At 32.4% G+C, this 26,911-nt stretch overlaps 1 protein-coding gene across 12 annotated transcripts in view; it reads left to right on the top strand.

The window, feature by feature from the left end:
• LOC110255835 (uncharacterized) overlaps window positions 1–26,911 on the top strand; it is a 1,104,139-nt gene that overhangs the window by 170,838 nt on the left and 906,390 nt on the right. For 4 of the 12 annotated variants that reach the window (XR_014819679.1, XR_014819675.1, XM_084982074.1 and 1 more), the window contains one exon: window positions 14,668–16,667. The exons of the other annotated variants lie outside the window; for them this stretch is intronic. Coding sequence is in view for 1 of the 4 variants with exons in the window: in XM_084982074.1 (XP_084838200.1) it covers window positions 14,668–14,677 (10 nt within the window). In the remaining 3 variants the exon portion in view is untranslated. Of the gene's footprint in view, window positions 1–14,667; window positions 16,668–26,911 lie in introns of those variants that run through there. 12 annotated transcript variants of the gene reach the window in all.

Below are 26,911 nucleotides of genomic sequence, written 5' to 3'. Positions count from 1 at the left end.
GTATTTCTTCCTGGCTTTACAAATAATATAATATATTAGAAAATAATGTTGTAGCTATCTATTTAGAAAGAGAGAAAAAGAAAAGGGTATCTGTAATTCTAGAATATGTATTTTTTAGTGTATAGGGTAATCAGACTAAATAGCATAGAAAAAGTGGCATCTGAGGAAAGAAGGGGAGGAAGTTTAGAAATTTGTCAAGTGGACAATAGATATCTAGAATTAAAAGCTTTCCAATAAAGGATCAGTTAAATTAAAAATCCCAGGGTAGGAATGTTTTTCCTATTTGAAGACTAGCAAGACCATTGTGGTTAGAATGGAGTAAGAGCAATAAAGATAAGAGCAGTAAAAAGATAAGAGCAGTAAAAAGAGATGTCAGTTTTTGTAGCAACTTCTAGGTCATTTTAAGGAATTAGGATTTTATTTTCAGTGAAATGCAAAGCCGTCAGAGGGTTTTAGGTAGCTTAAACTAGATCTTCTTTAAATTTTAAATGGTTCACTGACTATTTTAGCATGGCAAGTGTCTAATTCATTGCATGTTTTCATTTAGCTAATTGTCAATATGGATCATTGCTTCCACAGTATCTAAATTGTTGACACATATCTTTCACATTAACATGTACAGATAAATTCCCTTTATCATCCTCTTTGGCTGTGATACATGATACATGTTTTCTGTGCCAACATATATTTTCCTCATCCTCTCCAATATAATATCCTTGATTAAGTTCAAGTAAATTATTTGACCAATAGTAATTTTGTATAAGGTTGATGAATAAATCAATATTTGTTGAAATGTTTGTTGACCAAAAATTAATCTTTTTTTCCTATGTTTTAATTTTCCTGAACTTGGGGAAATTTATTTTTGTAAATTTTAAGTATGTTCCTATATAAGATATTATTTTTGGGTTCCCACTTGTTCATTTTTGAATAATTTATTCCTTCTGTGAATTTTTAATAATACTAAGAAGTTGAAAATAACAAATATTCAATGATAAAATATTTGGAATGATCTATATATCCAACAATAGGGGATTAGTTGATTAAATTATGATTAGTTATAAAACAATATATGGAGTGTAATGTCACTTTTAAAAATAATAGCAATAACAAGTCTGAATGAAAGACAGAGTTGTGTTTAATATTAATAACTCTCTAGGCATTATACCATTTTTAAATGCTGACAGCTTCTAAACCTGTAGCACAGTTTCCATTTATAAAATAATACAAAAATAAACTTGTACTACATTTTCATAGCATATTGGTAAATAAATGAGCACATTATTGATATGCCATTTGTTATAAAAGATAATAATACTATTTTTAGTTTATCATTGTGTATAAAATTAATTTCAAATGAGTTATATAATTTTATGTTTGGATTTTATTCTTTAAAAATTTTTAAATTTTCCTAAAACAATGTTTTAATTCTTCCATCATGTAAAAGCGCTACTATCATCTATGAGCAAAGCATGAAAGAACTCTGAAAAGGTGTGTTTATGTCAAGAAACTTTACAATTTAGCTGCAGAATAGTGAAAAATAATTATGTATCAGTCACAACAAAGAAAATGGATGATATATCCATGGTAAATTAATTAGCATTTTTTGAATTCATAATTGGTAATATCTTTTATTTGTGGTTAAATCAGTAGAATTGCACTGACAAATGGCCTGCAGTAACATGGGACATAAAAAAAATTTTTTGACTATTTTATGGCTACAGTTTCGTAGAAAACAAACTTTTTCTACTTCATCATCTTTTCTTTAAATTCCTGGCTTTTGAAGATTGTAGGATTATAAAAATTAACTTGCACTCAATTGCTTATAATTAATGTACTCCAAAAGAATTGTCTATAAATTTTATGCCTTGTCCCTTAAAGAAGGTAACAAGTAGAATTTCAGTACTTTGAATCACATCACTAAATCTCTGTTTCAAAAAGAATTATTTAGTCTACATGTATTATTTCTTCATATATTCATAAAACATTTAGTGCCTGACTATTCACTTATTTTCATATCCAGTATTTTTCCTGAAAATCACAAAATAATAAGACATCATCCATACTCCAACAGCTCATGGATAGGTATCTAATGACACTAATATAAACAGATGAATGGGGAGAGAGAACTCAAATTTTTCAGCACCTATTATTAAATGGCAGGCATGCTGTTTAGAGATTTATGTTTTCTTACATACTCTTCATAAGGAAGTATATTACTGTTGTAAATGTATAGATGAAGAAACCAAAAGAGTAAAGGGTAAGAGCCTTCCTCAAATCACAGAGTTAGAAACATGTGACCCCAAATTTTCATAGCACATCCACTTACTGGCAAAATGAGCATACTGAGAAAGAAAGAGACCATGTTCATAAAATTCATGACCATGTTCATATTTCTCTATTTTCTTTCTCATTTTATTTATTTGATCTTATGTTAAATATTCCAACCTATATAAGAAAAGCACCTGGAAAAGAATGAATGTGTGTAAATTTATAACTGAATCACTTTGTTGTACAGCAGGAATTATCACAACATTGCAGATCAACTACACTTCAATAAAATTATTTTTAAATGAAAGAAAAATGCATGCACATGCTTGTAACCCATATGTGGTTTTCTAACATCCTTTTTATGTGTTATGTAATTATTAGTTGTAGCCTTTAATCTTGATAACTATGATTAATATTTTATTTTAATCTGCATATTACAGATTATTTATTTATTTATTTTTCTTTTTAGGGCTTCATCTGAAGCATATGGAAGGTTCTCGGCTAGGAGTGGAATTGGAACTTCAACGGCTGGCCTGTGCCATAGCCACAGAAATGCCAGATCCTAGCCACAACTGCGACATACACTGCAGCTTGAGGCAAAGACAGATGCTTAACCCACTGAGTGTGGCCAGGGATCAAACTCACATCCTCATGGATACTAGTTGGATTCTTAACTCTCTGAGCCACAATGGGAACTCCAGTTTTTATATTCCGACTCAGCATATTTTGGCTATTTCCGTTTCCTTATGCCTAATTATATTGACTAGAGTATACTAGAGTATTGGAAGAGTTTCTCCAAAAATAAACATGCAAATACCCAACATTCACAAAAAGTAGAAGTGGTTTTAAAGAATTGCTGCAAAAAGAACCACATGGTGAAACTTATCCTAATAATGTAAAATGGGAAAATGACAGCTTTTAAACTTCTACCTAAGTAAATTTACTATCAGTTATCATGAGGCTTAATGAATGATACTGTAATAGGCTCAGATGAGAAATTAGGCATCAATTTGACATTCATGAAGAAGAGTATTTCAATGGATATGGATTTGCATCCAATGTCTTTAACAACGCAAGTCTTCTGTAAGGTGTTTTTCTTGAAAATGAGCTAGGATTAGTGGATTAGTGTTTCTGTAATACTATAACAAGTCATTTTTTGTTGGTACCAATTGTGGAATGAAGGGCAGGAGCAGCCAAAGACTTCTTTCAGGTATCTGTTAGCAATTGTATTTAGGAAGAATTAAACTCTTACCTGCTAAGATAACATAATAATACAAATGCTGGCATCTTTATATGTTAGTATTGTTGATACTTTATACTTATGGTCTCTTGAAAGCAACATAAAATTTTTTGATTTTATTTGTTCCTTTCTAAAACTTTCCTTTTTTTGGAGTTGTTAGAAGAGATATAATCATTCTAATGTGAACATACTTTACTAAGATTCATTTTATAATCAGGAACATCCAATATTAAGGAGTAGAATCTACCAGAGATGTCAGTCATCTTTACTGTAAAATTTGAGACTTTTAACTAGAATAACATTCTGATATGTTTTCTTAAGTTTATAAATTGATTAGCTTTTTAGGTTAAGGCCAACAAAGCCAAGTCACAAAGCAAATATTCTCCATAAGAAAAAAAAGGGACCATTATGAACATTAAAATATAGCTTTAATTAATTTACATACGTGGTCAAGTGGTAGAGCTTGAAATGAGAGAGAATATGGAACAGCAAAGCTTTAATAGGATATAGTGATATTATGATATGTGTAAGAACAATCCAATTATACATTTGAATAAGATTGGAAAAATTTGAGATATCCTTTTGTATCCCCTTGCTAAAAGACTTAGAAATATCCAACAAAATAAAGGGCTATGTTACTAAAAAAGAAGAAGGGGAACAGGTAATGGATAAAACTATTAGTCCCAACCACAACTGTAGGGCAATACATAGAAAATTCATGGAGTAATAAATGTATATGTTTCAAAAAATGTAACACCTTACCTACTCTCTCATTCTCTGCCTCTTTTTTTTTCCCTTTCTATTTCTGTCTCTCTTTTTCTTTACCTCTGTCTCCTCTCCCTCTCTCTCTTTCCACATACATATATATGTGTACAGGGTAACTGAATATATTTAAAATGCAAGGATAATTTAATAAAAATGTGTTTGGTTTTACTGATGACTTCAATACATCTGTTATTTGTTTTCTAGTCAGAAACCAATTTCCTCATTCCTTTCAGCTTAAAAAAAAGTGATATCAATATTCATCCTGAAGGGATTAATCACAGCTTATGTGAGCTTGTCATGACAAATGGTATCCCTTTTGCCAGACACTCAGTTTCTTTACTTCTCTTCCAGTTAAAATGATCAAATAACCTTATTCTAGTCTAGAAAACAAAATAGGAAATGTGTTATGGACTTCTATTGAACATTTTCTTATCCTAACAAAAATAAGTCAATTTCTCATTTGAAGAATGGGATTAGTTATTTTAGTGATTTGACATAACATTTTGAAGTAAAATCAAAACCACATTTTTTTTTCACTTTCTAAATGCATTTATATGTTCTGGCTCTTTAAACATGGATCTGTGTTCTATGAGTTAAATGCACAAATATACATAGTAATGAATTATTGCAAATGATTTTAAAGGAGCTAAGAGGACAAAGTATACAGTAATAGCTTTTGGGGAATAACAGAATAGATCAAAATTAAAATATGTAAATTGCAGTGTTTTTGTTAGTATATAATTTAATTATTATAATCCCTTATGAAACAAATTTATGTAAATCAGGTATCATTTATATGTGAAGCAGAATTTCTACTCTGGAAATTCAAAAATATTTCCCAACTCAAAAGTGATTTTCCAAAATGAATTGAGATCTAATCAGATATAGAAACATTAGAATAAGAATATTAAACATAAGAATATTAAAGAAATAGTGAAAAGAAAATTCTCCCAGTAAAGAAAATACTACAACTTCTTTTCTGGTGATAAAATTGATAACTGAAAAACGTTAATTTACATAAATAGTGTAATCATTAGAGGTATACACACACACACACACACACACACACACACACACACACAAATGACCTGCTAAGCCTTCCAATGCCATTTTACTCTGTCCTTTTTCTCTGGGTAGCATGTGTTCATCTGACTCTTAGTTAACTATATTTATGGCACCTTCTCTCTATTTACTTATACATCTATATACAATTTCCTAGGAGTTTCGTTGATTTCTCAATTGAGCTTTTTGTTTTATCTTCTCTTTAGAACTTACTGCAAATTGCAAAAATTTACCTAAAATTTGTTATATGTGTCATGTCCTTAGCTGAATAAATAATATTTTGCAAGTCCGTCAAGGAAAAAAAAAGAAAATGAGCTTCTTTTTATTCATTAAACTCCCAGATGCAGTTAAACTAGATGAGCTAGGGAAAAAGTCCCTATACATTTATTAATTAATATATTTCTTTAAAATATGGAATATATAACATATAATATACTGATAATATAAAAGCCAATATTTCTTTACTGCTTTAGAATTTATAAGAGTATTTTCATATATAAATTTTCTTATAATTTATCTTAAAAAAACAAAAATGTAGGCCATTTCTTTCCACTTGATGCTATCTATATAATTTTATCTATTTTATTCTCAAAATAAGGATCTAATGGATAGATTGTAATCTATTAGTTTACTGTTTCATTTTGTCTATTAGGTCTCTCTCTACCCCTACCCAACAAAATTATTTAAGATTTTGAAAACTGGTATTTTGTTTTGTTCAGTGCTATGTCTCTAGCACTCCATATACTTAAGGGAGCATAGCTGAAAATCAGTTAAGTAATGGCAGAGTAAATATAAAATGATGTCATCCCAAACTTGCTTTTACAAATGAAGAAAAAATATTAAGAATATAGACGTCTCCCAAAGATATAAAACCATTTACACGGAGTCAATACTAGAACTTGTAAAAAAAAAAAAGAATGCTGTCCACCATCTGTAAGAATCAAGTCATTAGTTACTGCAGTTACTAACCTACAATAGACCCTCAAAGGAATTCAGGGCAAAGATTAGGATGAAGCACTCTGTGTTCTAGGAAAATAGGCAAAACAGGCCATTAGCCATTTAGATATTTCAGGAGAAATTTTTTATGAACCTTGTTTGACATCTTCCCATACTTAGAAAAGTACTAAAATCATTAACTATGTAACTAGCAACCTTCCACTGAGATGTGTGCTTAAGTGCATTTATCTCTTGCCCCTCTGCCTCTTGAGAGCAGTTCCTCAGGGCTATCTGAGAGCCTCTCTCCTGGGCTAGAGTCCTCAGTAAGTCCCCACATGAAACTCAGAGCTCTATGTGAGTCTTTATTTCAGTAGACAAAATCACATCTTTTGCTTCCAAATCTGAGTCCTTTTTGATAAATGTAATTGCCCATCTGTTGACTTTTTTCCATTTAAATGATTATGTGTTTTTCAAAAAAAGGTAAAAGGAATCTCTAGTTAATAAAAGCATTTGAAAGAAACAAGAAATGATTCTAAGTTGTTTTACTTCTATAGCAGCTTCCATAGTTACTGAGAACTCAAGAGTCATCTAAAGAAATCATCCTAAATTAAATTATATAGCATTAAAATATTGAAAAAGACAAACACTTGAAATATGTTGAAGTGACAGATGGAACATGATTTTCAGCAGTGGGTTGTACGTTCCCTATAAGTGCAAAGTCTTTCTGTTTTTTTAAGTGCTAAATTACTACAGAGACTCTTGAAAATAAAACTCAACTAAGAAAAGAATTTGAGACAATGAGCTGTAGTTTTACTAGAGATCTTAAAGTGAATTGGATGTATTTTAAACATTTTGTAAACAATAAAGAGGGAGAATTATGTACATAGTGTAATTTGCTATGCAAAGTTTTAAACAATGTGACTAAATTATATGTAAAATGATCATATTTTGAAAGAAAATCATTACCATTTAAACACTTTTCGGCATGTAGCTTCAAAGAGAGTACCCAACTCATATTTTGAGAAAAATATCTCTATAATTTTTCAATAAGTAGATCCTTTACAATCTGCTTTGTTAAACATTATGGTCTTATTTTATTATTTTGGACAGTTAGGGAAAAAATGAAAAAAACTAATGTTCAACATCATTCTTCATTGAATATTCTACATATTAATTTTAATTGAAATGTTTGTAATTATAGTAATTGTCAAATATAATTTAGAACTTACTTTTAAATTTAGCTCACATATTGACTTTGAGAATATTTATTTTATATTTTTCTCAGTCTTATGGATGAATAGAAATTTAAGTTATAATTCTGAATATTGGATAATGGTGATATCATGATCAAATTTATTTTTAAAGCCAAGTTTCATGAATCTTTGGAATAATATTATGACATTTTCAAGTGAATTAATTATGGCTATATTAAAAGGACCATGTTTTGTTTTGTTTTGTCTTTTTGCCTTTTCTAGGTCCGCACCTGCAGCATATGGAGGTTCTCAGGCTAGGTGTCCATTTGGAGCTGTAGCTGCCGGCCTATGCCACAGACACAGCAGTCTATGTCTGTGACCTACACCACAGCTCAGGGCAATGCTGGATCCTTAACCCAATGACCGAGCCCAGGGATCGAACCCGCAACCTCAAGGTTCCTAGTCGGATTTGTTAACTACTGAGCCACTATGGGAACTCCTTATTTTGTTTCCTAATTGCCACAAGTAAGAATTTTACTATTCTCAGGTTTAGCTGAGTAAAAAATAATAACACTAATTTAGTTGTGGACTAATCATTCAGTAGGATATTTAAAACACTTCCTTTTTGTTTTTGTTTCTTCTATAGTTAAAGGACTTAGAATGTAAAGCGTATTCCAGAAAATAAAGTATTAAAATAATGTCCCCCATCTTTGGTTAACATCGGTGACTTAAGCATATTTTGTATGTGGAAATACAAGACAGCAAAATGTAGGAGGCAGAGATAATATTTTTGGCATATTGAGATTATATGCAAAGAAAAAGCAAACATTTCAGCTATTTTTTCAAAACATGTCTGTTTTTATTTCAGATAAAACTTAAAAATAACAATCATTATGATTCACCACAATGAATTTGATTTTGAGTGTACCTTCAAGGCACACTACTTTTGTTCCTCTGTTACCTTTTTTTTTTTTTTTTTTTTTTTTTGGCTGGGGGTAATATAAATTGCTACTGCATCTCAGGCATTTTTCTAGCCTTTTCACATAGTTGAGAGCATTTAAACAGAATGACAGCTATATAAAGTAAAAGTGATTTATTTCCTTGGTTTTCTCATGGAGATAGTTAATACCTATTTCTAGATCAAACTGATAGCATGACAGAGTGAAGTCAGCAATTAATATCAGAAATTTCAAAGCCAAAGTGTTAAAGAATCCTTACACAAAAATATCTCAAAATCATGAAGGTAAATATTACTATACTTGGTGCCTTTTTGAATAGTTCTTTAATATTTTGTATGATTTTTTTTAAAAAGTGCGTTTCTCTAATTGAAAACTACTTAAGAGTTTAGAAAATTAACATCAGAATAGGAATTCTATCTGAATTCCTTTTCATAAAATATCCATAATGATTATAGCCACTTTTGGGGGGTTACTGATTCTAGACTAGTGCTAATGATATCTAAATTGCAACGTTAAACTGTTCTTGTTTTGCAGACCACATTTATGGAGTTAGTCTGCACAATATTTCATTATATGCCTTATCTTTGCTATGTCATGCTGGATCCATTCTCCAAACATTTTTCATGCTAGTTACCAAACATATCGGTCCAAGTTGTCTTATACAAATCTGAATATACAAGTAATTCTATGTTTGTATGTGTGTCATATAACTCAAAGAACCATGCTTCTGTTTTCACTATAAGATGCTAGTAGAATTTTGATTTAGTTTTAATTAATTGAAAAATTAAGATTCTACTCTCAGGTGGTTTAATAAATGTCTCTAATATTTATATTGGAAATTATTGTTATTATTGTTATTTTTAGGGATGCACCTGTACTATATGGAAGTTCTAGGCTAGGGTTTAAATTAGAGCTGCAGCTGCTGGCCTCAGCCACATTTGTGATCTACATCACAGCTCACGGCAATGCCAGATCTTTAACCCACTGAGTGGGGCCAGGGATCAAACCTATATCCTCATGGATGCTAGTCAGTTTTGTTACTGCTGAGCCCCTGATGGAAACTCCCACTGGAAATTCTTTTAAAAGCTTTACACTTTTCTCCTCTGTGGTGTAATGAACATATATATTTGACTTTTATTTCAATGAGAACTCCAAGCAATTCCTAACATAACCTTGCTAAACTGGTCTCTCATTGGAGCACCTTTTATAAGGCTAGTGATTTTAAACATTTGAAATGCACGGAAATCTCAAATATGAATAGGTCACTTAGTAATTTGTAATTCTTTCTTCTCAGTATCCTTTTCTTAAACTAGCACTTCCTTTATTGATGACTACTTCAATACAACAGACCATTTGTCAGGAATTCAAACCACACTGATGGGAGACAGAATGTTAGGATATCTAAATTCCAATTAAATGCACTGTTTCACTTTATTCCTGCGTTTGAGACACTAAAGAACAAGAATCACAGACTGAAACAGCAACTTGAAAGATGCCTTGATTGATAAGACATGGTCCTTCCTCTAGTTTTAAACATTTAACAGGAATGAAAAGATATTGTAATGGTAATCACTTTGTGCTTGGGAAATGAAATGTACTCAAGTGAATGTTATCTAAGAATTTTTCAGGAAAGGAGTTTATATATTTAGAATTTTTAGGTTATATGAACATGATACAAACCTGTGTTTTGCTTTAAGCCGTGTCGTTAAAATAAAATAAAGTAAAATATTTTTTAACCACATGCTTCTCTTTCCGTCCGTGGAAAATGAGGTAGCTGAACCGGTTTGTTCCTTCTTTCATCTCTGGAGGCTTCAAATTGCCAGTTAAAATGATACTGTGATCATTCATACAGGGTGAGAATCGTTGAATGAGACTTAGTGCCTGTGTGTATGTGGTGTGTATATGTTCAATTTTTTTGCCTTTTACTTTTAACAATTCCAAACAACAATCTGTTGTTTGAGGAAAGGGGGGAGTTCATTTACATTAGTAAACCCAGGTCTAATATATTACCAATTCAATACAGTTATAACAAGTTATACCAATTCAGCTGAACTCTACACATTTATTTACTACCAAAATTGTTAGGGATGATTGGTTTTCAAATTATGTTACTTAGCAACTGGAATGGACAAAGTTACAGATGTTCGGGTCCCCTCATTCCTGTATCAACCACAACACTCCTACTTTTTTCTGTTTCATGTATTGAGAGAGTTTAAAAAAGTGTGACTAAGCATTTACAATAAGACATTCAAAAATTATTTTTAGTCTATTTTAAAATGATTCTATAAAAGTGAAACATTATGGAAAGAGCTTATGGGAGCATTGTAGATAGCCATACAGTAAAGAAATTTGCTGTAATTGTCCAGGTCTTTGTTGTCAAGTGTGTAGTAATTTTGGCCCAATTATTTTAATGTTCTCAAAGTTCTATTATGTTCTATGGACAGTAATATTAGAATTTTCATATTTACAGTGTGTAACTTTCAAGATTTATGCACGTTCTCCCATTTTGAATATGCATTCAAATACTGTGACAGTGGAGTATATACAGACCTTTGTTTCTTGATGTAAGAAGGAGTGTATATCAGCAGATGTTTAAATGCCGGTTGCAGCAATACTGGATCCTTAACCCACTGAACGAGGCCAAGGATTGAACCCATATTCTCATGGACACTAGGTCAGGTTCTTAACACACTGAGCCAAAATGGGAACTCCTTTTTATTTTTTTTTCACAACCAGTCTTTAACTTCAATGAATATTCCTAATTCTAGAGTTGCTGATTCTAGAGGGAGTTTAGACTGCACTCTGGTGATAGGAATTCAACCTTTATACCACCATAGTAGAGGCCCGAGTATTGAATCTATTCCTCCATTTCAGATCCTCCATCAACTTAATTATTCCTAGGAATTCATTGGTATTCATCCTATTCTCAAATTTCTGTTGCGTTAAATCAAATATCAAAGATATTTTAATAATCTCAAACTTTATTAAAAAGAGATGTTAGCTAAATTTTGCTCTGCTCTCAGGAGTTTGCTTTTATAAGATGCACATTTATTCCTCTGTCCCCTGCAAACAAGAAATCTACCTTCCAAATGATGAAGGGAGGGGTGGGGTAAAATTTACAATGCAAAATCCCCCTGTTACATGTGTTTTTGAAGAGATTTAAATAAATTGTCAGTTACTTATTTTTTCTTTTTGCTTTATTTAGAAGTTTTAAATAACAAAACTATAGATTTTTAATTTTTTAAAAATTTTTTGAAGTATAGTTGATTTACAGTGTTGTGCTAATTTCAGTTGTACAGCAAGGTGATTTAATTATACATAGATTTATCTTCTTTCTTTACATTGTCTTCCATTATAGGTTATTACAAGATATTGGATATAGTTCCCTGTGCTATACAGTAGGTCTTGTTGGTTATCAGTTTGATATATAGTAGTGTGTACATTTTAATCTCAAATTCCTAATGTATCCTCTCCCCCTTTTCCCTTTGGTAACCATAAATTTGTTTTCAAAGTCTATGAGTCTATTTTTGTTTTGTAAATAATTTCATTTGTATATTTTTTTATACTCCAATACAGTTTATTTATAACTTTTGAATAACAAAACTATAGATTTTGTTTATATCCTGACTTTATCCCCAAAAGACATATTAATATGTTAGAAAACAAACAGTAAGTTTTAAAAATAGATTAGATATATGGTGCATACAAGAAAAACAAGAAAAGCCAGCGTTAGTGTTAATATGCAAACACAACAGTCATAAAATATTCTACATGTTTGCTAAATGGACCACAAATTTGATTGTAAAATTCCTGACTGCCAAAGGCAAGATCCATATAAAGAGTTAGAGTTGGTCCCTATGGGCTAACAACAAACAGTTCCTCAAGAGAAGCACAGCTTTTCTAATACTAAGACTGAAATAAATGTCTCCTGTGGGCCCCATAATGGGAGGATCTTAGAAGTGTTAGAAATATTAGTGTTCAGCCAGTCCAAGAGCCTATTCAATTCGTGTATTCATTCTAGTCTAGCCTTTCAAAAAAGACCATATGTCTATTTGAATGAGTCCATTGGCAAAAAGCTCGGCACTAATAAGGCATTTCATTATTTAGCAGACAATTTCTAGTTTTAAAAAATGTATTTATTTTGTTTAGCTTCCTTCTATGCATAACTCTTTAGTCATAATTTTCATTCTCTCGAGCAAAGTAGAACAAGAGTACTCCATATTCTGCTTTTAAATAATTTAAGAATAGCTTCCACTGCTCCCTTATTCTTTCATACACTCATTAAAAATATGCATTGTGTTTCTAAAATTTACTGTGCAAAAAGTTTGGTGGCTACAACTGTGAACAGTGAAAAACATAGCTCTTACTTTCACTAGTTTTACCAAATATTTTTTAATATGTACATGTTTTTCAGTTTCTTCCTCTTCATCTTTCACTCCCATGCTCTGTGCCCTGGTAGCCCAACTTGAATGGAATATATCCATACGCCTTTGCCTTTGGGATCTAGATAAGTAGGGGCAGACAGTGAGTAAAGAAGAGGAAGAGAGGATTGCAGTCAGTTATTTATTCCTTTGGTCAACTCTCTGTAAGGGCACCATCAGGCAGCTTCATCCCTCAACTAAAGGTCACAGATTGTATAAATCACCTCCGTTTCCAGTATTTCATAATGTCGTTGTTTGCTCTTCCGTGTGCCTAGGGTCTCCTACTCTTCCTAATTTGATGGTACTTAGTATTTCCTTGTGGTTTTCCTGTACTCTGAACTTTTTTTATAACTATATGACTTTCCCCAAATTACTCGTGTATCTGTTTGTTTCTTCCTAGGATTGTTACAGAGAAAATTTACAATATCAGAAATAATAATAGTAAAGCCATCTAGTAAATGCTGAATGAAGAATTAAAATCAAAAACAAACCTTGAGACCTGAGAATACAGATTTCATCACATTCTGCATCTTTTCTTTCTCCTCTTTTTCCTCCATCTCACTCTCCTTATCTCCCTCTCTTTCCACACATATGTGCACACACACACACACACACACACACGTGTCTGTGTATTACGTAGAGCATCTTTGTGATTCTTAGAATCTAGATATTTGTAATTTATGAATTAATACAGCTTTCAAAAGGTGATTATTTATGTACTTTTTCAATAAATCTCACTTCTTATCAACATTACTATATTATAGAGAAAACTTAAATAGTTCAAAATTAAAATAATAGAAACATTCATATAGTCATAACTATAATCACCTTTAAAATCCTAATATCAATTTTTCTGGGAATACTTTTTTTTGCCAAGGACAAGCTTAAAATGTAATGTCTAAGTGCAATATATATGTACTGAAATGCAGTAGCCATTGTTTCATTCTCTTCTGGTGACTATATTTTGTAGTTAGTTTTGATTTACTAGCATAAATATAGCCAAATATGTTAACAAAAGAATATTGGTACACAGACCAATGATGATGTCTTCTGATTAATTTCAACTTTCTTTTCACTTTCTGGGAAGAGGAGAAATTATTGATGGAGGAATTTCAGTATTTCTTTACAAATATTCAAATTATATTTATTTGCCTAATCTTATGAAGTGATGAAAGTAGTGACTATAGTAAAATCCAGCAAGTCACTCCCTTGAGAGAATAGTAGAACATCTATGTTGAATAAAGAGAAAAATTTTTGGTGAATGAAATCATATATAAAATACATCTAAGGAAAGACTTCCATGTCCTGTATGAGTAGATACTTGCTCTGCCACATTGCGTATTATATATGCTTAGTGTGTAAGTGTTCAACAAATATTTTATAACTGATTGATTAATGAAATGTACATTTGTTAAATGATTGACATGTAGTATGGAGGTTATTAAAAACATGGAGTGCTCCTTGAAATAAATGGAGGGTTATCATTCCACCTGGTTTTCCCTACCACCCTATCAATTTAGAAATATGCAACACATGGGAAAAGGGATTAATATTGTATGCACATCTGCTTAAGTACTAAGAATGCAAAACAAAACAAAACAATTATACTCAGAAATTGTTATCTTATTTGAAAGAGGAAAATAAAAAAGAATGAATACCAGTGTTATTTCCTCTCACCAAGTCAGGTAAGTCAGGAATTACGGACATAAAATTATGAAAAAATTGGAAATTTTTATCAAATTTAAAAACTTTTCAATGTAGTTATCCTGTTTTTTCATACAAAACCCCAAACCAGCAAACATTATTTATCATTTATTTCACAGAGATGAATAACTGGACAAGCAATGGCCCTCTCTCTACAATCTCTGACGATGGCTTCATCAGCAAGTATAGAGGAGGGTGTAGCATTGTTCCTATAAAGTAAAGCAGGCTGAGACTTTGGAGGATGCCAAATGGAAGAATCGTTGAAAGATAGACCCATAGCCCTAATGATCTCTAAAGCCTTGATCAAAACATGCTCAAAGGCCACAACTTATTATACTTTTTGTGATTTTTTTTCAAATATGTTGTCCACTATGTTTGTTCTTATAAACCCAGTCGAGCATGAGTTTTCTATTATTTGTAATTCAAAGTGTCATATTTCATATTTATGATGACTTTATGATAATTTCAATAAAAGAAAAATTAAAATATTAGAAAAATTATTATGTTCACATATTCACTTCCAGCCACTGAAGTCAGTTCTACCCACCATAGCTTCTATAAAAGGAGAATAGTTTGTATTAAGGATAAGTGGTTCATTTTTTGATGAATCAACATCCTTATCCCTACTCAATCTCATCTATTTGCTCCACTAGTCTCTCCTAAATAAAAGACATCCATTCTCTCCCAAGAGAAAACAGCCCATTGCTCCTACTGGAGAATATTAACCATTCTTCCAGTTCCAGATACATCACTTTATGGTACTGCTGTAACTAATTAATGTATTATACGTGTATAAAATATATAATAATGAATAGAAAGAAGAATGGCTGCAATAATAAAAACCATTTGGAGACAGATAGATAAGAAGAATCTACATCTCATTTTACTTTATAAATAGTAAAGAGCAGCCATCCAGGTGGTGACATGAGCTGCTTGGGTAGCCAAACTATATGTCCTCAGATTCACCCTGTGTGAAGGTCTCATATGTGTACTATCCTCCAAGACCTCTTTCAGTCATTTAAAAATACCTCCCCTGTAATTTACAGTCATGTTAAGAAGGTCATTTGGGGGCTCTGTATAACTTTATCAGCCAAATCCATGTTGACAGTAAGTGATGTTGTTTTGATAGATAATATTTCTTAAAATAGTTTCACTAGCATGACCAGAATCTGACAGCAGATTAGATTAGAAGCAGGCATAGATTTTTATCTCTTCGCATTTGGAACTGCTCTTGGTGCTTTAGTCATTTCCTTGCAATAGGTTCATATTTGTTCAAATATAATCTGTCTTGGATTGTAGGGACAGAGTTACTTTATAATTTATGATTTCTTTTAAGAAGTGTAAGTATGTTTTTTAGGTGGAAAATTTGTGATCTGATTTGCTTTTGAGAGCTTTGGCATGTCAGAATTTTTCTGAGTCTAATCTGCTAAAATTCTCACTTCCATGTCTCAGCTAGCACCAGCTTCACATGTCATAATACTTTCCTTCATCTGGTGAGCCTGATATAGCCTAGCTCCATATACTAGTTGAAAAAGTATGTTAGATCCTAATAGTACATGAGCGTTTGATTTTATTTAGATAGTTCTTGAAAAGCATTCATGCTCTAAAACCTACCCACATAAATCAATACATAAGTTCCAAAAGAAGGGTGAAAGAAGGAGTGATTTTGGAAGCAGAAGGGCCTTTCCACAATATCTTGAAATTATACTAGTTACTATTATGCCACCTCATAAATTCAATCCTGTTATCTGGAAAACTACTTTAGAAGTGGTTGAAAATATGTTATATGTTTTCCAACTTTGGATAAGATTAAAAATTAAGAAACTAAAGATGGTTAGTTTGTGAACAGCTACTTTATGACAAAGATTTGGCTTTGCAGTGAATGCATGAATGCAGAAGAGGTAAGTTCACTTGGGAAGAGTCATTTCAGTAGGTATTTGGATAAGGGCGAGCTGCTCCTTTACTGGGAAGGCTTCTTGCCTAAAAGATTCAAGCCAGTCAGGATCTTGACTCTCTTTGTATGAAAGTAAGCCAGTGTGTTGAGACTAATACCACCCTGTAGTGTACTTGTTACAAAGCTATGTAAGTTATTAAAACACTAAATAAATATTTAAAGTCATAATCATAGTAGGTATTTATTCTAGTTTTTACTATCAAGTTTATCAGCTGCTTCCTCTTTCAATATGGATGTTGCTGTGAGCAAATAGAGCAAGTCCTTTATTTGATAGACACCCTCAAATGTCACTCTTAAATGCAGTCTTATTGTGGAAGGTTCTTATAAGCAAAACAGCCTATTCAGAGAAAATTTATTAACTTCCTTCCCAACTATAATTTAGTATCAAGTATAGGAGTCTTAATTTATTTTTCTTGAGGGGTGCTCAGTAAATTACAGGATTGTTTTCCTTCTCCTGTTCCCCCCCTCTTTAGGAGTACCAGGTTTTTATGATAATATTTGGAAAGACAAAATTGAAACCTCTTGTAGAAAATTTGTTGATTCTTACAATTATAAAAATAATAGAATATAACAGAAGTAGTTGATATAGTCTTTGGGATGGTCGAGCAAACCTATAAAATTGTGCCTTCAGGAATGACTCCCAGAACCATGTCACAGAGTTTTCTCAAAGATGATGCTCTTTTTCCTCTAATAGAAAGCCTCTAGATGATATCCACATCAAGTTCTGTACCAAGTAAGAATATAAGTTATGTAAGGTAGACAGTTCCTATTTAAAAACGTGTGTGTGTGATGGTCCAGATCTGCCCATAGGCTATGACAAAGACTCCACTGACAGTCCTTATGGGAAGCTGCACACCCACACCAGGCTTAGTGCATGGCCAGTGCATTGCAGTAGTCAAGGACACAGGACCCCTGGGCCAGTCATCCTCTTTCTCCTATTTACATTCTTGGCATAGGCAAATTTTTTTCTAGGTCTCTGTAGATGAAGCCATGGGCCAAGTTCATCTTCAGGCACCTCTGCAGAGACCTCCTTATGTGAACCAAAGGGAGAAAACTTTAAATTAGTTTATCCTACTCTGACTCAGTACCAAGTACTTTTATGCTTCTAGCCCTCCTTCATTGTATCGTCCTAATCCTAGGCTCTGTAAAACTTCCAGAGTCTTTTGGTATCGCTCAACAGGCAGAGTACCCATATATCTGTGCCAGTTCATCTGACCTTCAATCTGTGCTATTCCATGGGGGAAAATGAACAGAGGAAGTCAGCACTTTCTCCAGTTTTAGACTCTTGCCTATATCATTTTAGGAAGTGATTAGAGGGTTAGCTCTCTCATTTCTTGCTTGTGGCTTTAATTGTCTACTCTTATACCTGATGATAGCTCAGCTTGCTCTCTCCCTAACAATATGAAAATCACTTAAAAAAAAAAAAAAGAGGATGAAGGAGCTGTTAGTGTAGAATGGTGCATCACTAGCTATGATCTGATGTCAGCATATCATTTGGCCCAGACCTTGCCTCCCAACACTCATGAAACAGATGTCTGAACATTGAGACATCTACTAATTCTGATTCTGAAACTCCCACAATAGGAATACTGCAGGAGAGCATGCCTCATATTTGCTTTCTGAATCTTGTGAATGCATCTGATTTTCTGAGCTTCAATCACACCAGAATCCTAACTCCAAAGTAGTCTTGAAAATGTAAGTTTTAACCTGCCCAGGCTTTAAATTATAGAAGAAAATATAGGTAAGAAAATAGAATAAATACCGCGAAAACTATCCACCATGTCTACCACACTCCAAATTCTTTGTTAACCACATCCACACAAAAATATCCTTACATTTAAACTTCAGAATAATATCATCTAAACAATGGAACTGTCCCAAGAAATGACATTGCACTCAACATTTCAACCCTGAGTCATAATTATTCTTCACTTAATTCAGTCAAAATCCCATCTAGACACAAAAGTACACTATACATAAGTTATAAGTAGAAATCTATAATACAACATACATTTCATGACATGGTAATGGAAATGAAGGGGATTTAAAGAAAAACATGGGAGTTCCCGTCATGGCGCGGTGGTTAACGGATCCGACTAGGAACCGTAAGGTTGCGGGTTTGATCCCTGGCCTTGCTCAGTGGGTTAAGGATCTGGCGTTGCCGTGAGCTGTGGTGTAGGTTGCAGACGAGGCTCAGATCCCGCGTTGCTGTGGCTCTGGTGTAGGCCAGTGGCTACAGCTCCGATTAGACCCCTAGCCTGGGAATCTACATATGCCATGGAAGCGGCCCTAGAAAAGGCAAAAAGACAAAAAAAAAAAAAATAAAGAAAGAAAATAAAATAAAGAAAAACATAAATACCTAGATAGATAGATTGCTTCTTATTTCTGCATCTGAATATATAGGCAAATTATTCAATATTGTTTTTTATAGCTTCTTTTCGTTTTCTACTAGCTCGATGTTCTCCTTTCCCTGAGACAGTAATTCAGCAGCTAGTGGGTCATCTGAAATGATGGTCAAAACTTTGACTTTATTTCACTAAAATTCAATTTTGGTACAATTCATTGGCATTTTCCTAACTGTGTAAACAACAGAATCTTATATTATCCCTTAATTTAAGACATATATCTCATCCTACAGAACAGAATCTCAGATTCATAGAATCTGTTCTTTCTTTGATAGAACTTCACATGAGCTTCATGAGGCTTCTTTGTCATGTTTCAAACTAGCTCCTTATAGTCCATGGCTGATATAGTAAGACTGGTGAATCAATTGCATTGATGCAAGCCCATGTTGCACTTAAAAAACACATCCTTTAGTAAGAGGAGATGTAATATAACATGTAGTTGTGTTGTGTGTGTGTATGTGTGCGTAATTAGACTATTCAGCCAAGTTTTCTGCCACTTTATAAACAATGATTACCTTTCTTCCATTTTCCACTAACGTATTCTCCATTTCCCTTTGAGACTTCAAAAAAAGCATGTTTAACAGTCAGATTTATAGCAACATTCTGTTTGTGATGCTATATGCATGCTATAAAAGCTCTCATGCTCTCTAGTGCTCTTCTTAGTCTTCACCATTCTGTCTAGCATCCATATTCCTACCAGCAGTTCTTTGAGGCAAGGAGAACTACTGGTAGGAATATGGATTCTAGACGTATTCCTACCAGTTTTTTTATGTCAAGCACCTCAGAACTCTTCCAGTTTCTACCTATTATGCAATTCCAAAGCCACAACCACATGCTTATTATTTGTTGCAACAGCACCCACTTGCTGGTACCAAAATCTGTATTAGTTTACTCAACGAGTACGGAGAGCCAACTGTAACTATATTTAGGCTTAATATAATTTAGCATAGAGGTTCTTCTTATTTTTGTACAAATCTTTTTTTTTTCCTCTCTCTGGTATTCCATAAATTCCTGTATCTTCAGATTAGTTATTATTAATCATCTGTTTTCAAGGTCAAGGAACTTCTTGCTGCTCTAAAGTAACTAATGCTTTTTTATTTCAGAATATATATAGTTTTCAGTTTTGTTTCTATTTAGGTCTTTTGCACAGTTTCCATATCTTCATGAAATTCCCCAACTCCTTATCCATTAAAATCATCTTCATCTGAAACATTTAAAAATATTTTAATTATTTTATAGCATAGTTTTACTGTTAATTTCAGTATATATTATTTGATCTTCTGTTAACTATTTTTCTCTTGTCATAGTATTTTTTAATAATGATTTTTATATTTTCCATTATAGCTGATTTACAGTGTTCTGTCAATTTTCTACTGTATAGTAAGGCGGCCCAGTTACACATATATGTATACATTCTTTTTTCTCACATTATCATGCTCCATTATAAGTCACTAGATATAGTTTCCAGTGCTATTTCTTATTCTATGAAAATCATAAACTTTTAAAATGTATATATTCTTAGGATATGTAGTTAAATTTTTGGATTCTGTTATTTGGGTTAAAAAGTGTTGGATTGGTTTAGGTAGGCTAAGTTTCTAGTGCATTGCCTTAATGCTGTGAAGTCTTTGTGCTAGCCATTGTCCAATGGTAGATCCTTTTGAATTTGCAGCTAGTCTTAGGGTACATCTCTTTCTTCTGTGAGGTGTTTCTAACTTTTAACATAGGATTGTCTGGAGTTTCAATAATAAGTCCAAGGTGGTCATCAAAGCCCTCTAAATTGACAGTAATTGAAATTCAAACTCAGTCTTACCAGCATTGGGAAGATACTAAATTTATGCATGTCACTTTGAGACATCAGTGTGTTGATTTTTTTCTGTATTCCTTGGAGTCTCATTTTATAAATGTATGGTTTAAAAGTTAGCCAGTTATTTGAATTGAGTTCGACACATTTTGCCTCTGAGTGGCTTCCTCCTTTCTGGAATCTCCCTTTTGAGTCCCAGAAGCTCTTATAACTGTGATTCCAACCTCTGTATCCTCTGTCCAGTGACACTGCATCTTTTCTCCTGTACTCTATGTCCTGTATTCTACGTGAATTGAGTACCCTGACTAATATGACAGTTAAATATAGAATCCACCTGGTTTTCTCTCATTGTAAGTGATATATGCCACCAGTTTCTACCTGTTTCTGTTGACTTTCTTATGCCTTCAAACATTTGTTTATTTTCTATTTAGCCTAGAGTTTATAAGTATTGTCAACAGAAGAGATAGTTTGATATAAACTTATTTTTTCTCTATTTTCAAAAAGAGAACAAATCTTTCATCTTTTAATAATACTGGAAGTATCTCATTGATGATATGTGTAGATGTCTCAGCTATTGTATTATATTACATTATATTATATTCATGAAAATGGATAAATATGATAGAATGTGGATGTAGATGGAATATATGAAAATGTGGGGAATATTTTTCAATGATGAATCTTCAGATTTCTGAACTCTACATACTGACATCTTTTATCTTCTACCTTTAAAAGTTATAAATTGTACTCTGATTTTTATAAAAGTCATTTAATTTACTCAACTAATATATATTATATATGTGAATAATTTTGTTACAGTGATAAATGTTTTCAAAAGGAAGCATTCTTGTATGAATAAAATGTTATATAAAATCTAACTTGATAAAACATGAAGTTAAAATTTGTTGGAGGTGGAGTTCTCATTGTGGCACAACAGAAACGAATCCAGCTAGGAACCATGAGGTTGCAGGTTCGATCCCTGGCCTCGCTCAGTGAGTTAAGGATCCAGCATTCCCATGAGCTGTGTTGTATGTCACAGATGCAGCTGGGATCCTGCATTGCTGTGGCTTTGGCATAGACCAGCGGCAACAGCTCTGATTAAACCCCTAGCTTGGGAACCTCCATATGCCTCAGATGCGGCCCTAAAAGGACAAAAGACAAAAAAAATAAAATTGAAATTAAAAAAGTTTGTTGAAGGTAACAAGATACGAAAGGCAAATAGATTTGTAGTTACTACTCATTGGATGTTAAAGCCTTGGCTAATTATCATATTAACACTGAATTTCATTTTCTTCTATAAAATGGAATTTTTATTTATTGTGAGTCTATACTGGAATATTAAATATCTTTTATGTTGCCTGTCATAAAGTATATCCTTGATATATATATATTTTCAACCCTTCCCCAATTATGTCAGAATCATTTTCAGGAATATTCAAAGTTACAATGCATGACTAAAAATGCATATGTTTATGTTTACTTAGAAATAATCACTCTGTAATTCTTGCTTAAGTTTTTGAAAACCATATTATCCATTAATTAACATGGCACTATTCGATCCTTAGTAATTATTTGAATTCTCACTTTGTTTTCAGTTAAGAATATGTATGCAATTAATGCAGTAAACAAACTCACATCAGCTAGATTTTTAAAAATTGCTCATTTAAGAATCTTTTGCTTATCATCATAAAATTCTTTATGAAAAATGACATTAGTCATTAAAATAATTGATAGTTAAGAAATAAATGTGCTCTCTGTTGCTTTAGTTTATCATGACATTTTGATCCATTTTATTACCTATAAATATTTGACATTCTAGTGACCTCTTTCTCCCAATGATTCATTGTTTATAAATTATAAAGTTGTCTGTTATCTATCATTATGAAACAGATATGTATTGTTTTTTCAAGAGTTAACTCAGAGAATGCCTGTACCTATCAATAATCATCAAATTATTCATTGTCAAAGAAGAGCAATATTCAATTCCAGGGCCGAGTGATTTATTTATTTATTTATTTATTTATTTTTATTATTTTCCCACTGTACAGCAAGGGGGTCAGGTCATCCTTAGATGTATACATTGCAGTTACAGTTTTTTCCCCCACCCTTTCTTCTCGAGTGATTTATTTTAAAGAGCCTAGAAATATAAATTAACTACCACTGATTCTAATTCTGATTTTCCTGTCAATTCAGTAGGAAAAAAAAATACTGAATTTATCAATATCGTTGTAAAATATTAAGAAACATACTTAGTGAAACATATAATTAGCAAAATTAATTGATTTGTTCAATATCTTAATGGAAGTGATAATATCAGAAATTAAATCAAAACCTATTTGATCACAAAATCTGACTTTAAGAAATGTCTTTTGAAAAGTATATAATAAAGCCAACAAATAAAAATAATAATTAACTTCCTTCAAGCTTATGTATCTGTTTATCTGTTGTCCAAATTCCTGAAGCAAGGGATATTGAATAGATCTAAACCTCAGTGTCTCTTAACGTATGATCCAATTAATTTTTCAGTCTACCACAAAAAGTTTAGCAGTCACAATTCTCCAGGATTAATGATCTCTTCAATTCTAATTATTAATCCATACATTTAAGATGTCTTTTTTAAGTTTTTTGGTTTTTATTTTTTAATTATTAACTCATATGTTTTTATTTTTTAATTATTAACTCATATAATAATTGAAGATGTTTTTATCTAATAAAACATGACTCACTGCAGTTTATACTAATTATTATTATTTTTTATTCTTCTATTTTTTCTTTTGTTTTATTTTCTACTTCTTTTTCACACTCTTTACCCCCACTTGACAAGGAGTTTAGAGGCAGGTAACAGTTGTCATAATTCACAATATCAGAAGCAGGCTCTGCCAGTTTCTAGTCTTGTTTCTCCAGATCAAATGCTGACTGCTACATTTCTAGGTTTTGTATTAATATTCAACTCCAGAAAGAGTTAGTTAAAGTCTATATAGTATTCCTTTATTCAGAAATGTGAAAACTCTCTGAACAGTTTGCTCTTATATCTCACTCAATCAAAGCTGAGTTATATGGTTATCTATTGATTCAATGAAGAATAGGATTCTATTTTTCTGCCTACATCCTCAAACTGAAATCCCCTTTGGCAAAGAAAAAAATGGAAAAATGTTATCAGGTAGACAATTAACAGAGCCTTCCTCACCATAAAGTTTTCTCCAGACTTTATCTTATTAGGCCTTTCTGCATAATTTATTTTATTTAGCTCACTGAAATTCTCCTGTTCTGTATTTTTAATCCCAAGTGCTCTTTCCTTCCATTTCTCTGGTTGTTCTTTATAACTTGTTTGGGATTCTTATTTCCTACACAAATCTAGTATGATTTTCATCCCCAAACCAATCCTAGACTCTCTTCTCACTCTTCATGTGTAATAACATGAGTTCTAATGATTTCAGTTGCATGTGATAGATATCTGATATTTTTATTTCTAGTCCATTCTCCTCCATTCATTACTTCCCTAAGATTCTGACAGGAGCATCTGCTGACTTGGGCCCCAAGCTAATAAGGGCCTACCTGCTTCACACACTCTCCTACATCTTTTTTTTTTAAATGTCATTTCCCCAATATGATTTTTTTCTACTGTTCAGCATGGTGACCGAGTTACACATACATATATACATTCTTTTTTCTCACACTATCGTGCTCCATCATAAGTGACTAGATACAGTTCCCAGTGCTATACAGCACGATCTCATTGCATATCCATTCCAAAGCAATAGTTTGCATCTATTAACCCCAGATTCTGAGTCCATGATTTTCTTTTCTATGGAAAGGTTCATTTGTGCCTTATATTAGATTCCAGATATAAGTGCTATCATATGGTAGTTGTCTTTCTCTTTCTGACTGACTTCACTCATATGAGAGTCTCAAGTTCCATCCATGTTGCTGCATAGGGCATCATTCTGTTCTTTTTATGGCTGAGTAGTATTCCATTGTGTATATATATATATATATATATATATATATATATATACACCACATTTTCCTCATTCAATCATCTGTCAATGGACATTTGGGTTGTTTCCATGTCTTGGCTATTGTGAACAGTGCTGCAATGAACATGTGGGGTGCACGTGTCTTTTTTAAGGAATGTTTTGTCTGGATGTATGCCCAAGAGTGGGATTGCGGGGTCATATGGTATTTCTATGTATGGATTTCTAAGGTACCTCCATACTGTTCTCCATAGTGGTTGTGCCAGCTTGGATTCCCACCAACAGTGCAGGAGGGTTCCCTTTTCTCCACACCCTCTCCAGCATTTGCTACTTGTGGAGTTATTAATGATGGCCATTCTGACTGGTGTGAGGTGGTATCTTGTGGTGGTTTTGATTTGCATTTCTCTAATAATCAGGGATGTTGAGCATTTTATCATGAGTTTGTTGGCCATGCGTATATCTTCCTTGGAGAAATGTCTATTCTGGTCTTTTTGCTCTCCTACATCTTAAATATTTTATTATTCACTTGATCACTTCCATTGGTACAAAAGCATGTTATTCTTTGTCATATTTTACTGAAAAGAAACCTTTCTCTTGACTGCACTTACTTTTTAAACTTTTTTTTAAACTTTCATTACTTTGCTCCCCATTGCAATAAATCCTCCTGAAAGAGTCATTTATCTTTCTTGACACAAATTCTTCTCTTCCCAACACCCTTTAACCTTATCACCATTTGCTTGTTCCTGGTTTTTATTTCTCTACTGCTTGTAACTTTCAAATATACTACAGATTTCTATTATGTTGATTATGTTTACTTGTATTTCCCTGATAAAATATAATTTCTAAAATGTCAAGGGTAGTTTCTCTCTCTTATTCACTGATGGTCATCAAGGGTCTATGAAATTGACCAACATAAGGTAGGAGCTCAATAGATATTTGTTGAAGGACTGATGAACAAATTCTTGACTGTTAACCATACCTCAGCATCCTCGTGTACTTAGCCAATACTACATACTTCATATTTCTTGATTTAGTTCACTGTAATATCTGGGAAACTTTTATGGCTATCTATCATTATTCCAAAAGGAAAAGTTTATTTAAAAATAGTTTATCTTTAATGCTAAGGCATAAGTTTGTTTTTTCAAGAGGCTTTTCAGTTTCATGATCAAAATTAGGTGATCTTTGCTCTATCTCATAGGATATCTTCCTTATGTTCTTGGATGTCTTAAATGCTACTCACTGTTGATGCTTTTATATCTCTCTATTTGTCTATCTCAATGATATTTGACTATTTGGCAAATGAGAAAAAACTGGACTATGTTTAATGTTGAAAGCTGGACTTGATCTTTATATTACTAATATATATGGAATAAATGTACTTTTTTGGTCATGTATTAGCCCAGGTAAGTTAGTAAAGTTCCCTAATTGTAAATAGACATTAATGGGCCAGTTTTGGTCAATTTTAAAAAACAAAATTCAAAAACAGGAAGGGTTTTCAGGCATAAAATATAATTTAATTTAATTTTAAAAAGGTCCATGGAGAGGTAAACTCATCTTGGAAAGCAGTAGGAATCTGGCAAAATAAACTCGTGTATAGTCTGCATAGGATTTTCCTCAGTGGATTTGAGCTCAGCTCTCCTCTGGTTATTTTAACCAGGCTTGGGCTGTTTTATCTTATCTAATATATATATATGTATATAAACAATGATAATTACTATGTTACTCATAAAGTACAATCTGTCTAGAACATTTAAAATTCAAATCATGTCTAAATCAGAGATTCACCTACCCTCATCCTTTTAGATTTATTGTAACTTGGGAAACTTGGACTTGGTAGAGAGGCAGAAACTATCTTGCCCCTTCTGTGTTCTCATGCTTCTGAGATTAGGTGTTTCAAGTTTTGAAAAGGGAAGAAAGAGAGAGAATGCAAGATCTTCTTAATGTGTCTAAGACTGTGTTTGCTGTAGGGAGACTCCCCTTGGTATGGCTCTCATTGGATCTGGTAATATATGACCATGATCAGTCTTGTAGCTAAACCAAATTTGATAGCAAATTCCATTCCATCCCAAATGGTATCTGGCTTATTAATTTTGTTCACAATTTTTGATAGTTCTTTGCACAGAGTGAGAAGTTGAAGGACTCTTCTATATCCACCTAAGGATCAGAGTACTAGAATAAGGTGGAAATTGCATTCATCTTTTCCCCAAGTATACTCCATTAGACTTCTAT

This window comes from Sus scrofa, chromosome 11 (assembly GCF_054392235.1).
Source record: "Sus scrofa isolate SSC_HxYL_T2T_F1_AM1 chromosome 11, Sscrofa_HxYL_maternal_Yorkshire_Landrace_v2.0, whole genome shotgun sequence".
Classification (NCBI taxonomy): Eukaryota; Metazoa; Chordata; class Mammalia; order Artiodactyla; family Suidae; genus Sus; species Sus scrofa.
This window is presented reverse-complemented; position numbering and strand designations above follow the sequence as displayed.